Genomic DNA, 14,644 nt, shown 5'->3' on the forward strand with positions numbered 1-14,644 from the left:
AAATGGATCATATGTAGATTGATAGTAAATTTATTTTGAAGTTTGAATATTTCCGTGTGTTTCTCTGGGTACAAACGTGTGTCATAAGGTCCTCTGGCCAAACACCACATCCGTCCCGACCTCGGAGCGTGTGTTGTCAAAGTCCCTTTAACGGTGGGACGTTGTTCTCTGAGCTGAGCGCGTATTCTGAGAAACGTCCCGTCACAGTACGCACGGAACATGGATCGCGTACAGCTCAGTTCCATTATCTCCGTCCTCTCCTCTCTCACCTCCCATCCTCTCTGGTTCATGGCTTCCATCCTCCTATACTTGGTGGTCCGGTTACAGAGGAAGGGCTGCTGGAGACCCAGGGATTGCCCCCTGGATCTCAACGGCAAGACGGCCATCGTCACCGGATCCAACACAGGTAACGAAGCTGTAGCGCTGCTCCAAATCCCGTGTCGGACCGGAGCGGAGGCTGCCGATCCTTTCGAAGCTCGGGGTTCTGTGCAGGGGTTGGTACAGGGGCTGAGGGGAGATTCCGTCCCGCACCCCGAGGGCTGAGGATCCGGGACTTGGAACATTTTGCTGATGGTCAAATGCTTCCCGAAGTCTACTGCAGAATTCTCCAAATTGGGAATCCCGGTAGAGAAATAGAGATCCCAGGGAGAGGCCAGTGAGTTAGGATGCAGCTCTAATTCTCAACCCCAAATCCTCTTCCTTCTCCCATACAACCCATTCTCGCTCTCTCCACCCACCTGAGCCCTCTCACTGACCCTTCTGCACAGATACCCCTCACCCTCCCTCCCCCACCCACACACCCATCCCCACACTCAACCCCTCCCGCTCTCCCCCACCCACACTCAACCCTCCCTCGCTCACCCACACTTAAACCCTCCCTCCCTCCCCAATCCACACTCAACCCCTCCCTCCCTCCCCCACCCACACTCAACCCTCCCTCCCTCACCCACACTCAAACTTCCCACCCTCCCCCACCCACACTCAAACCCTCCCTCCCTCCCCCACCCACACACCCATCCCCACACTCATCCGTCTCTCTCCCCACCCACACTCAACCTCTCCCGCTATCCCCTTATGCTCTCCCCCTTATTCTCACCCCCACACTCAACCCCTCACCCTCCCTCTACCACCCAACCATCCCCACACTGAAACCCTCCCTCCCTCCCCCACCCACACACCCATCCCCACACTGAAACCCTCCCTTCCTCCCCCACCCACACTCAACCCCTCCTGCTCTGCCCTTATTCTCTCCCCCACACTCAACCCTCCCTCGTTCTCTTCCCCACACTCAACCCCCCCTCGCTCTCTCCCCCACACTCAAACCACCCTCGCTCTCTCCCCCACACTCAACACCCCCTCGCTCTCACCCCACACTCAAACCCCTCCTCGCTCTCTCCCCCACACTCAAACCACCCTTGCTCTCTCCCCCACACTCAACAGCCCCTCGCTCTCACCCCACACTCAAACCCCTCCTCGCTCTCTCCCCCACACTCAACACCCCCTCGCTCTCTCCGCCACACTCAACCCCCCCTCGCTCTCTCCCCTGCACTCGACCCCCCCTCACTCTCTCCCCCACACTCAACCTCCCTCGCTCTCTCCCCCACACTCAACCCCCCTCACTCTCTCCCCCACACTCAACCCCCTCCCGCTCTCTCCCCCACACTCAAAACCCCTCACTCTCTCCCCCACACTCAACACTCCCGCGCTCTCTCCCCCACACTCAACCCCCCTTGCTCTCTCCCCCACACTCAATCCTCCTCGCTCTCTCCCGCACACTCAACCCCCCTCGCTCTCTCCCCCACACTCAACCCCCCTCGCAGTCTCCCCCACACTCGACCCCCCATTGCTCTCTCCACCACACTTGACCCCCCCTCGCTCTCTGCCCCACACTCAACCCCCCCTCGCTCTCTCCCCTGCACTCGACCCCCCCTCACTCTCTCCCCCGCACTCAACCCCCCTCGCTCTCTCCCCCGCACTCAACCCCCTCCCGCTCTCTCCCCCACACTCAAAACCCCTCACTCTCTCCCCCACACTCAACACTCCCGCGCTCTCTCCCCCACACTCAACCCCCCTTGCTCTCTCCCCCACACTCAATCCCCCTCGCTCTCTCCCCCACACTCAACCACCCTCGCTTTCTCCCCCACACTCAACCCCCCTCGCACTCTCCCCCACACTCGACCCCCCATTGCTCTCTCCACCACACTTGACCCCCCCTCGCTCTCTGCCCCGCACTCAACCCCCCTCGCTCTCTCCCCCGCACTCAACCCCCCCTCGCTCTATCCCCCGCACTCACCAGAGGTCATGGTACATGTTGGTACCAATGACACAGGCAGGAGAGGGGTAGAGGTCCAGTGCAGGAAGTTGAGGGAGTTGGGAAGGAGGCTAGAGAGCAGGATCTCCAAGGTGGTCATCTCCGATTACTCCCAGTGCCACGAGCTGGTGAAGGTCGGAACAGGAAGATAGAGCAGCTGAATGAGTGGCTGAGCAGACGGTGCAGGGGGCAGGATTTCAAGTTCCTGGATAAGTGAACCTTTTCTGGGAAGGGGTGACCTGTACAAGTGGAATGAGTTGCACCTGAACTGGAGGGGAACCAATATCCTGGGAGGGAGGTTTGCTAATGCTACTGGGGAGGGTTTGAATTATATATGCGGGGGCGTGGGAACCATAGTGAAAAAGCAGAGAATGGGCCAGTTGGTTCACAGGTAGAGACAGCTCGTAGGGAGTTTGTGAGAAAGGACAGGCAGTGGTTAGAGCAAAGATGCACTCAGCCTGATGGTTTGAGATGTGTCTATTTTAATGCAAGGAGTATCATAAACAAGGCAGATTAAACTAGAGCGTGAATCAATATGTGGAACTATGATATTGTGGCCATTACAGAGACTTGGATGTCTCAGAAGCAGGAATGGCTGCTGAGTGTTCCAGGCTTTAGATGTTTCAAAAAGAACAGACAAAAGAGGTGGGAGAGTGGCATTGTTAATCAGAGATAGTGTCACGGCTGCAGAAAAGGAGGAAGTCATGGAGGGATTGTCTACTGAGTCATTCTGGGTGGAAGTTAGAAACAGGAAGGGGGCAACAACTCCACTGGGAGTTTTTATAGACCCCCTAATAGTAGCAGAGACATTGAGAAGCAGATAGGGAGGCAGATTCTGGAATAGTTCAATAATAATAGGGTTGTTCTGATGATTGATTTTAACTTTCCAAATATTGTCTGACAAATATTGACATATGACGCAAAGGTTGGAGGTGTATAACACAGAGGTTGGAGGTGTTGTGGATAGCGTGGAGAGCTGTCAGACGTTACAGCAGGACATCGATAGGATGCAAAACTGGGCTGAGAAGTGGCAGATGGAGTTCAACCCAAATAAGTGTGAAGTGGTTCATTTTGGTAGGTCAAGTACAATGGCAGAATATAGTATTAATGGTAAGACTCTCGGCAGTCTGGAGGATCAGAGGGATCTTGGAGTCTGAGTCCATAGGACGCTCAAAGCAGATGCGCAGGTTGACGTTGTGGTTAAGAAGGCGTACGGTGTATTGGCCTTCATCAATCATGAAGTTGAATTTAGGAGCCAACAGGTAATGTTGCAGCTATATAGGACCCTGGTCAGACCCCACTTGGAGTACTGTGCTCAGTTCTGGTTGCCTCACTACAGGAAGGATGTGGAAACTATAGAAAGGGTGCAGAGGAGATTTACAAGGATGTTGCCTGGATTGGGGAGCATGCCTTATGAAAACAGGTTGAGTGAACTCGGCCTTTTCTCCTTGGAGTGACTGAGGAAGAGGGGTGACCTGATAGAGGTGTATAAGATGATGAGAGGTATTGATCCTGTGGATAGTCAGAGACTTTTTCCCAGGGCTGAAATGGTTGCCACAAGAGGACACAGGTTTAAGGCGCTGGGGAGTAGGTACAGAGGAGAAGTCAGGGGTAAGTTTTTTACGCAGAGAGTGGTGAGTGTGTGGAATGGGCTGCCGGCAATGGTCGTGCAGGCGGATACGATAGGGTCTTCCTTTTTTTTTAATATAATTTTTATTGAATTTTCAAAAAGAATACATGAAAAAATAGAATCTACCCTCCCCCCCCCATATATAGTCCTACCTAAAAAGAAAGAAAGAGAAAAAAAAAGAAAAGAACCGCCTAAGTGTTGGAAGGTTTCCACATGCTCCATGGGCTTCAAAATAAATTTGGTATAATTATTCGTTACTTTCCCCAAGTGACCAAAGTCTTTATCGAAGGACTTAAATATGCCATCCTATCTTTTGTAAATAAGGGCGCCAAATATTCAAAAATGTTACATATTTATCTCTTAAATTATAAGTAATTTTTTCGAGTGGAATAGAACTAGCCATTTCATTATTCCAACGATCCATACTTAAATACGAATCAGATATCCAAGTAACTGCTATAGTCTTCTTAGCTACTGCCAATGCAATTTTTATAAATTCTTTCTGATATTCATTCAATTTAAGTTTCGGTTTTATCCCTTCAATATCACCTAATAGAAATAATACAGGGTTATGTGGAAGTTGAGTTCCAGTAATTTGTTCCAATAAGATTCTTAAATTTATCCAAAAGGGTTGAATTTTAAAACAAGACCAAGTAGAATGTAAAAAAGTACCAATTTCTTGATTACACCGAAAACATTTATCAGATAGATTTGAATTTAATCTATTTATTTTTTGTGGTGTGATATATAATTGGTGTAAAAAATTATATTGTACTAATCTAAGTCGAACATTTATTGTATTTGTCATACTGTCAAGACAAAGTCTTGACCAATTTGTTTCATCAATATTAATATTCAAATCTGTTTCCCATTTTTGCTTTGACTTATAGGTTCCTCGTTTAATTGTCTGTTCTTGAATCAAATTATACATACAAGAAATAAATTTTTTAATTTTCCCTTTTTGAATTAAAATTTCAGTTTCATTAGGTTTTGGCAAAAACATTGTTTGACCCAGCTTACCTTTTAAGTAAGCCCTTAATTGAAAGTAACAAAAGAAAGTATTATTAGATTATTTTATATTTATCCTTTAATTGTTCAAATGACATCAATATACCTCATTCAAAACAATCTCCTATAAATTTAATCCCTTTTTGGTACCAATTATATAAAAGTTGATTGTCCATTGTAAAAGGAATAAGTCTGTTTTGGAACAAAGGTCTCCTTGCTAATAGAGATTTCTCTGTTTCATTATCAACATTTATCTTATTTCATAGATCAATCAAATGTGTTAATATAGGAGATTCTTTCTTTTCCCGTATCAATTTAGATTCCCATTTATATATAAAATCTTCAGGTCTATTTTCTCCTATCTTGTCTAGTTCTATTTTAATCCATGCTGGTTTTCAATCATCGAAGAAAGATGCAATAAATCTAAGTTGATTTGCTTTATAATAGTTTTTAAAGTTTGGAAGTTGTAACCCTCCTAACCCAAATTTACATGTCAATTTTTCCAATGATATTCTTGACATTTTACCTTTCCAAAGAAATTTTCTCACACATTTATTTAACACTTGAAAAAATTTCTGTGGCAATTGTATTGGTAATGTTTGAAACAAATACTGTAATCTTGGAAATATATTCATTTTTACAACATTGACTCTACCTACTAATGTTATTGGTAATATCATCCATTTGTCAAGATCTTCTTGAATTTTTTTCAATAGTGGTAAATAATTAAATTTATATAAATTCTTTACATCATTATCAAGTCTTATACCTACATACTTTATACCATTTACCGGCCATCTAAATTGGGTTACTAATCGACATTGACTATCGTCTCCTTTAGTAAGAGGTAAAATTTCACTTTTATCCCAATTTATTTTGTAACCTGATACCTTCCCATATTCATCCAATCTAAAAGATAATTTATGTAACGAATGTTGTGGGTTTGTTAAATAGATCAAAACATCATCGGCAAAAAGATTAATTTTATATTCCTCCTGATTAACTCTAAAATCCATAATATCTGGATCAATTCTGATTAGTTCTGCTAACGGCTCTATCGCCAATACAAATACAGCAGGTGATAGTGGACAACCTTGTCTAGTTGACCTTTTTAACTGGAATGGTGTTGAAATTTGAGAGTTTGTCACTACTTTAGCTTTAGGGTTAGAATTTAAAGTTTTAATCCAATTTATAAAAGATGTTCCTAACCCATATTTTCTAGTACTTTAAATAAAAAATCCCATTCTAATCTATCAAATGCTTTTTCTGCACCCAAAGCTACTACTATACTCTTCTCATCCCTTTTTTGTGCCAAATGAATTATACTGAGTAGCCGGGTTACATTATCTGCCAATTGTCTATTTTTAATAAATCCTGTTTGATCCATATGTATTAATTTTGGTAAATATTTAGATAATCTATTCGATAAAATTTTTGCTATTATTTTATAATCCGTATTCAATAAAGAAATAGGCCTGTATGATGCTGGTTTCATAGGATCTCTGTCCTTTTTTGGCAATACTATTACAATCGCTGTTGAAAAAGATTCTGGAAGTTTATGTATTTTTTCTTCTTGATGTATTAGTTCCATAAAAAGAGGAAATAATAAATCTTTAAATTTTTTATAAAATTCAGGTGGAAAACCATCTTCTCCTGGAGATTTATTACTTTGGAGTGATCCTAAAGCTTCTTCAACTTCTTTTAATGTAAAAGGCATATCTATGTTCTTCCAAATTCAATTTTGGAAGAGAAACTTGTGATAAAAACCTTTCTATCTCATTAACATCATTTTGGGATTCTGATTGATAAAATTCAGAATAGAAATTTTTAAAGGTTTCATTTATTTCAAGAGGTTTATAAGATATTTTATTTGCCCTTGTTCTAATCGCATTTATTGTTTTGGAAGCTTGTTCTGTTTTCAACTGCCAGGCAAGAATTTTATGTGCTCTCTCACCTAACTCATAATATCTTTGTTTAGTTCTTACAATTGCTTTTTCCGTTCTATATGTCTGAAGCGTATTATATTGTAACTTCTTATTGACAAGTTGTTTTCGTTTTTTTCTTCTGACATATATCTTTGAGATTCCTTTTCTATTTTTGTAATCTCTTTTTCCAATTGATCTAGTTCTGCCATATATTCTTTCTTAATTTTAGACGTATAACTTATTATCTGGCCCCTAAGATATGCTTTCATCGCATCCCATAATATAAATTTATCATCCACTGAATGAAAATTTGTATCCAAAAAAAATTGAATCTGCTTTTTCATAAAATCACAAAAATCTTGACGTTTTAATAATGTTGAATTAAATCTCCATCTATAAGCCACTTCTTCCTTATCAGCCATTATTATTGTCATCAATAAAGGGGAATGATCTGATAATATTCTTGCTTTATATTCCATATTTTTTACTCTGTGTTGAATATGCATTGATAATAGAAACAAATCTATCCTTGAGAAAGTTTTATGTCTATGGGAGTAGAACGAATAGTCTCTTTCTTTAGGATTGATTCTTCTCCATATATCAAACTAATTTAAATCCTTCATCAATGATCAAGTTAAATTTACTACCTTCGATTTTATAACAGCCTTGGTTGATCTATCTAAGACTGAGTCTAAGCAAAAATTAAAGTCTCCTCCAATTAATATTTTTTCATGCGCATCCACCAAATTCAGAAAAGCTTCTTGTAAGAATTTTGTATCATTTTCGTTTGGTGCATAAATATTCATAAAAGTTCATAGTTCAGAAAAAAGTTGACAATGTATAATCACATATCTCCCTGCAGAATCAGTTATTACATTTTGTATTCTAATTGGTAACGTTTTATTGATCAAAATTGCTACTCCCCTCGCTTTTGAATTAAATGAAGCCGCAACAACACTATCCACCCAATCTCTCTTTAGTTTCTGATGTTCTGTTTCCGTTAGGTGCGTTTCCTGTAAAAAAGTTAAATCTATCTTCATTTTTTTAATATGTGTTAAGATTCTTTTTTCTTTTCACTGGTCCATTAAGCCCGTTAACATTAAAACTCAAAAAATTCAATAAATTAGTCATTATTCTTAACAAAGTTACTCCAATCTAAAACATTATTTATCTTCTCAACTCTCATAGTTCCTTGGGGAATCTCTTTAAACTTCACCATGTTGCTATGTGTCGCCCTCCCAACCTTCCAGGCAGAAAGAAAAAGGAAGATAGAAAAAATACAAAAAAAGAAAAAACAAAATACCCCCCCACTAATGTTGTGAATGAAAGGATACACAACACTACCCCCCTCCGTTTTACGGGTCGTGGCAAAAGCCACGCTTGCACACATGGTTAGCGTAGCAATCTATCAGTGCTTCTTCCAGCTCCCCGCAACAAAAAAAAACATTATATATATATATATATATAGACAAAATTAGTATTACTATTCCCAACTAATATTCCTCCAGTTTTAACCTTTCTTACCTCCGTCATATAATTAATAATATATTTATACATTCATCCAGCTTCAAAAATCCAACAAGTCCATTCTTTAACCCAATCTTCATCTTCAATCTATCTCGCTGTCCTGGGTTTGTTCTTGTATCTGGTGAATATTCAGAGAATCTCGCACAAACTGTTCTGCTTTCTGGTAGTCATCAAAAAATCTTTTTTCTCCACCAGGCAAAAAAATCTTCAAGGTTGCAGGATAACGCAATGTAAATTGATAACCATGATCCCATAGGGTTTTTTTCACTGGATTAAATTTCTTCCTTCTCTTCAAAAGTTCATAACTTATATCAGGGTAGAAAAAAACTTTGTTCCCTTTAATTATCAATGGCCCTTTTCTGTCTTTGGCAGCTCGAGCAGCTGCCTGTAGAATCCTTTCCTTGTCTTGAAATCTTAAGAATTTTATTAAAATCGATCGTGGATATTGGTCATCTTTTGGTTTTGGTCTTAAAGCTCTATGTGCCCGCTCAATTTCAATTGGTCGAACCTCCTCTTCCATTTGCAAAACATCCGGGATCCATCTTTGAAAAAATTCTATTGGTTTATCTCCCTCCGTACCTTCTTTAAGACCAACAATTTTAATATTATTACGTCTACTAAAATTTTCCAACATGTCCACTTTCTCCAAGAGTCAGTTCCTTTCCGAATTCCAGACAAGCAGATCATTTTCTGTTTTTTCCACTCTATCATTCATATGCCCCATTGCTCTTTCCATCTTCTGAAGCTTCTTATCCATTTTGTCCTGTCTTGCCATAACTTTATCATAGCACATCTTCGTATCTCTAAGCTCTTCTCTTACTTTTCTTAATTCAGCTGTTAATTGCAATATAGCCTCTCTCATGTCTCTATCATCTCCTTTACTTCCAATCGCTTCCAATTCTTCCTCCTCTTCTTCATCTGTGTTCTCTGCAGAATCCAATTCTGACTCTGAGTCGTTTTCAATTGCAGTGGCTGTCGGTTCTTGTAGTTTGCGTGTGTCGATTTGCGCATGCGCATTTCCGGTGTCTTCTTCGAAGAAGCCGTTACCACCGCCATTCCTTCCTGTTCTACCGAAGGAGATCCAACCTGAGTCCGAGGCTCCATCGTTGCAGTAGGCCCTTTTTTCTTCCCGTCTCGCGGCTGCTTCGCAACAGCAGACTTCTTTTGTTGCGGTTTAGGAGGCATATCGTAAAGTAGTCTTACAAAGTTTATAAATAGTTTTCAGAAAATATTTACTAACTTTGTTTTGTTTAAACAGTACTTTACTGATTTGTTGCGGGAGAGCTGGATTTACACGTCTCAATCCCACGTCATCACGTGACGCCCCCCGATAGGGTCTTTCAAGAGACTTTTGAATGGGTACATGGAGCTTAGAATAATAGGGAGCTATGGGTAACCCTGGTAATTTCTAAGGTAGGGACATGTTCAATGCAGTATTGTGGGCCGAAGGGCCTGTATTGTGCTGTAAGTTTTCTATGTTTCTATCTCCTCAGAGCAAGGGGTTTGGATGAGGTGGACTTTGTTAGGTGTGTTCAGGAAGGTTTCCTGACACAATATGTAGATAAGCCAGCTAGAGGAGAGGCTGTACTTAATCCAGTATTGGGAAATGAACGTGGTCGGGTGTTGGATCTCTCCGTGGGAGAACACTTTGCCGGTAGTGATCACAACTCTATCTCCTCTACCTTAGCGCTGGAGGGGGATAGGAGCAGACAATTTGGGAAAACATTTAATTGGGGTAGGGGGAAATATGATGCTATTAGGCAGAAACTTGGGAACAGAGATTGGGAGCAGATGTTCTCAGGGAAATGCACAGCAGAAATGTGGCAAATGTTCAGGGAACATTTGTATGGAGTTCTACATCAGTATTCCATTGAGACAGGGAAAGGATGGTAGGGTTAAAGAGCCATGGTGCACAAAGTATGTAGTAAATCCAGTTAAGAAGAAAAGAAAAGCTTGTGAAAGGTTCAAGAAACTCGGTACTGTAGAGCTCCAGAAAATACAAGGTTGCCAGGAAGGAGCTTAAGAAGGAAATTAGGAGAGCCAGAAGGGGCCATGAGAAGGCCTTGGCGGACAGGATTAAGGAAAACCCCAAGGCATTCTACAAGTATGTGAAGAGCAAGAGGATGAGTCGAGTGAGAATAGCACCAACCAGGAGCGAGAGAGGAAACGTGTGCGTGGAGCCAGAGGAGGTAGCGGAGATACTTAATGAATACTTTGCTTTCAGTATTCACCGGTGAAAAGGATTTTGGCGATTGTAGGGACGATTACAGAGGACTGAAAAGCTTGAGCATATAGTCATTAAGAAAGAAGAGCTGGGAGAGAGAGAACCTGTGGTTTGTGGGTTGTCGGATGTCGGATGAAATGCGAAGCCTTTGGAGTAACTTTGGTCTGTCTTTGCTATTGTTTAGCACACGCTGGGACTCGGTGACGGTCCTGATGCTCATTTATTTTTGCTGGGAGGGGAGAGGGGAGGGGGGGATTGTTGCTCGTTGCTGCTTGCGTGGGGGGGTGGGGGGGGGGGGGGATCATGGCCCTTCCTTGGTTCCAAACAGAGGCATAGGGATATTTTTGGCATCATCAGGTACCTTTAGTAATTGGCATTCAGTCGACTTCATTGCCAGGGACATGGCATGCAAATGGCGGATAGACGTCCAGCAAATTGTAACTGTCCCAGCTAATCACGCCCCCACAACGCTGGCCCTCCTGCTTTTACCAATGTGGCTTGTTGGTTGTTGTATTTCACTGTCATGAACGTCATTCCCACAGAAGGTATCTTTTCACACAACTAAACATACTTGGTGAGTGATTTCAAGAAGCACCTGTCACACCTTCAAAGAATTCATTCTGGCTTGTGAGGCAGAACCTGCCCCTCACAAAAACATCCTGACTATCCCTAATCAGACCACACTTCTCAAATTCTCATTAATCCCATCTCTAAGTCTCTAAATAAAATGGACGATCTTGAAATTCAGCTACAGATTGGTAAGTTGTGGCCATCTCTGAAACTCGGCTAAAGGATGGCTGCCATTGGGAGCTGAACATCCAAGGGTATACGGTGTATCGGAAAGTTGGATTAGTAGGCAGAGGGGGTGGTGTGGCTCTGTGTATAAAATATAATATTAAACCATTAGAAAGGGATGATATAGGATCGGAGGGTGTAGAGTCTCTATGGGTTGAGTTAAGAAATGACAAGGGTAAAAGGACCCTAATGGCAGTTGTATACAGGCCTCCAAACAGCAGCCGGGATGTGGATTACAAATTTCAGCTGGAGATAGAAAAGACGTGTCAGAAAGGCAATGTCATGATAATCGTTGGGGATTTTAACATAAAACTGGATTGGGAAAACCAGCCCAGTACTGGACCTCAAGAGAGAATTTGTAGAATGTCTAGGGGGGCCAGAGAGAACAAGGGCAACCTGTCAGTGTTGTGGCTGGACCTGGCAAATGCATATGGCTCCATTCCGCACAAGCTGGTGCAGCTCACACTGACCAAATATCACGTCCCCAGCGGAATCAGAGACCTTATCGCTGATTATTACAGCAACTTCATCAACCTGGCACAAGGTGGAGATCGGCATCATCACGGGGTGCACTATCTCAGTGACACTGTTCTCCCTAGACATGAACATGCTCACTAAGTCTGCTGAACCAGAGTGCAGAGGGCCCGGAATGAATTCCACTCAACAGCAACCACCTATCAGGGCATTCATGGATGACCTCACCATCACCACAGAATCAGTCCCAGGCTGCCGGAGGATTCTGCAAGGGCTCGAAAAGCTGGTGGAGTGGGCCCGGATGCGTTTCAAACCTGCTAAATCAAGATCGATGGTGCTGAGGAAAGGGAAGGTGGAGAACAAGTTCTGGTTCAGCATCGCAGGCACAGCCATCCCAACCATCACAGAAAAGCCAGTAAAGAGCTTAGGCAAAATTTTTGACAGCTCTTTAAGGGACACAACATCCATTCAGGCAACCTGCACCGAGTTGGATGGCTGGCTGAAATCGGTGGACAAGTCTGGCCTACCTGGGAGGTTTAAAGCCTGCGTGTATCAGCATGGGATTCCTCCCAGAATCCTGTGGCCTCTCCTCGTCTATGCAGTTCCGATCTCGACAGTCGAAGCCTTAGAAAGGAGGGTTAGCAACCACCTCAGGAGATGGCTGGGGCTGGCAAAGAGCCTGAGCAGCATCACACTCTATGGAGACCACAACAAACTGCAACTGCCCTTCAAATCCTTGGAGGAAGAATTCAAGGCAACAAGAGCCAGAGAAGTGCTACAGTATAGGGACTCAGGTGACACGAAGGTGGCTAGAGCAGGGATCCAAGTAAGTACTGGCAGGAAGTAGAGGGCAGAGAAAGCTGTTCAGGAGGCAGAGGCGAGGCTGCGTCACAGGAGGCTGGTGGGAGTGGTCACACGAGGTCGGGAGTGGTCACACAAGGTCGGGAGTGGTCACACAAGGTCGAGCTGGGCTAGGATCCTTTCCAACTCCCCAAATGGACACCAGAGGGAAGGAAAGGCGTCGTCTAGTTCAGGAGGAGGTGAGGGCAGTAGTGGAGGAGATGAGAGCCTGCAAGGTGGTGGGAATGAAGCAACAGGGAGCTTGGACAAGATGGCAGAATGCGGTTGAGAGGAAAGTGACCTGGGCTGATCTTTGGGAAGCCGAACCACACCGCATCCAATTTCTCATCCAGGGTGCTTCCAAGCCCATCAAACCTGCACACATGGGGCAAGGCAGAGTCATCTGCGTGCCCACTGTGCTCCAAACGAGGAACCCTGGAGCACATCCTCAGTGGCTGTGCAAGGGCACTTGGTGAGGGACGGTACAGGTGGAGGCATGATCAGGTCCTGAAGACCATCGCTGAAGCCGTCAGCGCAGGAGTTGAGTGGGCGAAGCAGTCCCGACCCTCCAAGCAGACCATTGCCTTTGTCAGAGCTGGGGAGCAGCCAATACCCGCCAAAAGGACATCTGCAGGCATTCTGATCTCTGCAAGGGACTGGCAGCTGTTGGTGGACCTCGAAGGGCAACTGAAGTTCCCCCACCATATCGCAGCCACCACCCTGCGACCAGACATTGTCCTAGTGTCTGAGTCTAATAAGCAAGTGGTGCTGCTGGAGCTGACAGTCCCATGGGAAGATAGCTTGGAAGAGGCCTTTGAAAGGAAGCTCTCCAAGTACGCAGGACTGGTCAGCAACTGTCAGCAGGCTGGATGGAGAGCGAGGTGTCTCCCAGTGGAGGTTGGTTGTAGGGGATTCGAAGCCCGTTCTTTAGTTAGAGCCTTCAGCATTTTGGGCATCGAGGGAGAGAGGAAGAGGAGAGCCATCCGCAGTACCACCGATGTGGCAGAGAGGGTCTCAAGATGGCTGTGGCTCAAAAGAGGGGAGCCATGGAGTCATAAGTAGCTAGCCATCTGGACACAAGCTGGGGTCTGATCAGCCCCGGCTGGGTCACCTGGAGGAGGTTGTATGATGTTGAAAGACCCGAAACACCCGATGATTCCAGGAACATCGCTGAAGATGTGTCCAGAAGCATCAATAGATGTATGTACACAGGGATGGCTTTTTAGAACAGCTTGTTGTTGAGCCCACTAGGGGATCAGCTGTGCTGGATTGGGTGTTGTGCAATGATCTGAAGGTGATAAGAGAGCATAAGGTTAAGGAACCCTTAGGGGACAGTGATCACAATATAATCGAGTTCACTTTGAAATTTGAGAAAGAGAATCTAAATTCCAATGTGTCGGTATTTCAATGGAATAAAGGAAATTAAATGGCATGAGAGGGCAACTGGCCAAGGTTGACTGGAAAGGGACACTAGCAATAAGGACAGCAGAGCAACACTGGTTGGAGTTTCTGCGAAAGATGAGGGAAGTGCAAGACAGATATATTCCAAAGAAGAAGAAATTTTCAAATGGAAGAAGGACACTATCGTGTCTGACAAGTGAAGTCAGAGCCAAAGTAAAAGCAAAAGAGAGGGCATACAAGGAAGATAGAGGATTGGGAAGCTTTTAAAAACTTGCAGAAGGAAACTAAGAAGGTCATTAGGAAGGCAAAGATGAATTATGGAAGGAAGCTGCCGACTAATATCAAAGAAGATACTAAAAGCTTTTTTAAGTATATAAAGGGTAAAAGAGAGTTGAGGGTAGATATAGGACCAAAAGAAAATAGCGCTGGAGTTATTGTAATAGACAATAGACAATAGGTGCAGGAGTAGGCCATTCAGCCCTTCGAGCCAGCACCGCCATTCACAGTGA

General features: G+C 43.9%; 1 protein-coding gene across 1 annotated transcript in view; it reads left to right on the top strand.

Annotated features, from left to right (window-relative positions):
- The first annotated feature begins 200 nt into the window (after nucleotides 1-200).
- Nucleotides 201-14,644, top strand: part of LOC140196906 (retinol dehydrogenase 12-like) — a 32,065-nt gene continuing 17,621 nt past the window's right edge. The window contains exon 1 of the mRNA XM_072256834.1: nucleotides 201-406. Within this exon, the coding sequence (XP_072112935.1) occupies nucleotides 220-406 (187 nt within the window). The 5' untranslated portion in view covers nucleotides 201-219. The remainder of the gene's footprint in view (nucleotides 407-14,644) is intronic.

Source organism: Mobula birostris, chromosome 4 (assembly GCF_030028105.1).
Source record: "Mobula birostris isolate sMobBir1 chromosome 4, sMobBir1.hap1, whole genome shotgun sequence".
Taxonomy (NCBI): Eukaryota; Metazoa; Chordata; class Chondrichthyes; order Myliobatiformes; family Myliobatidae; genus Mobula; species Mobula birostris.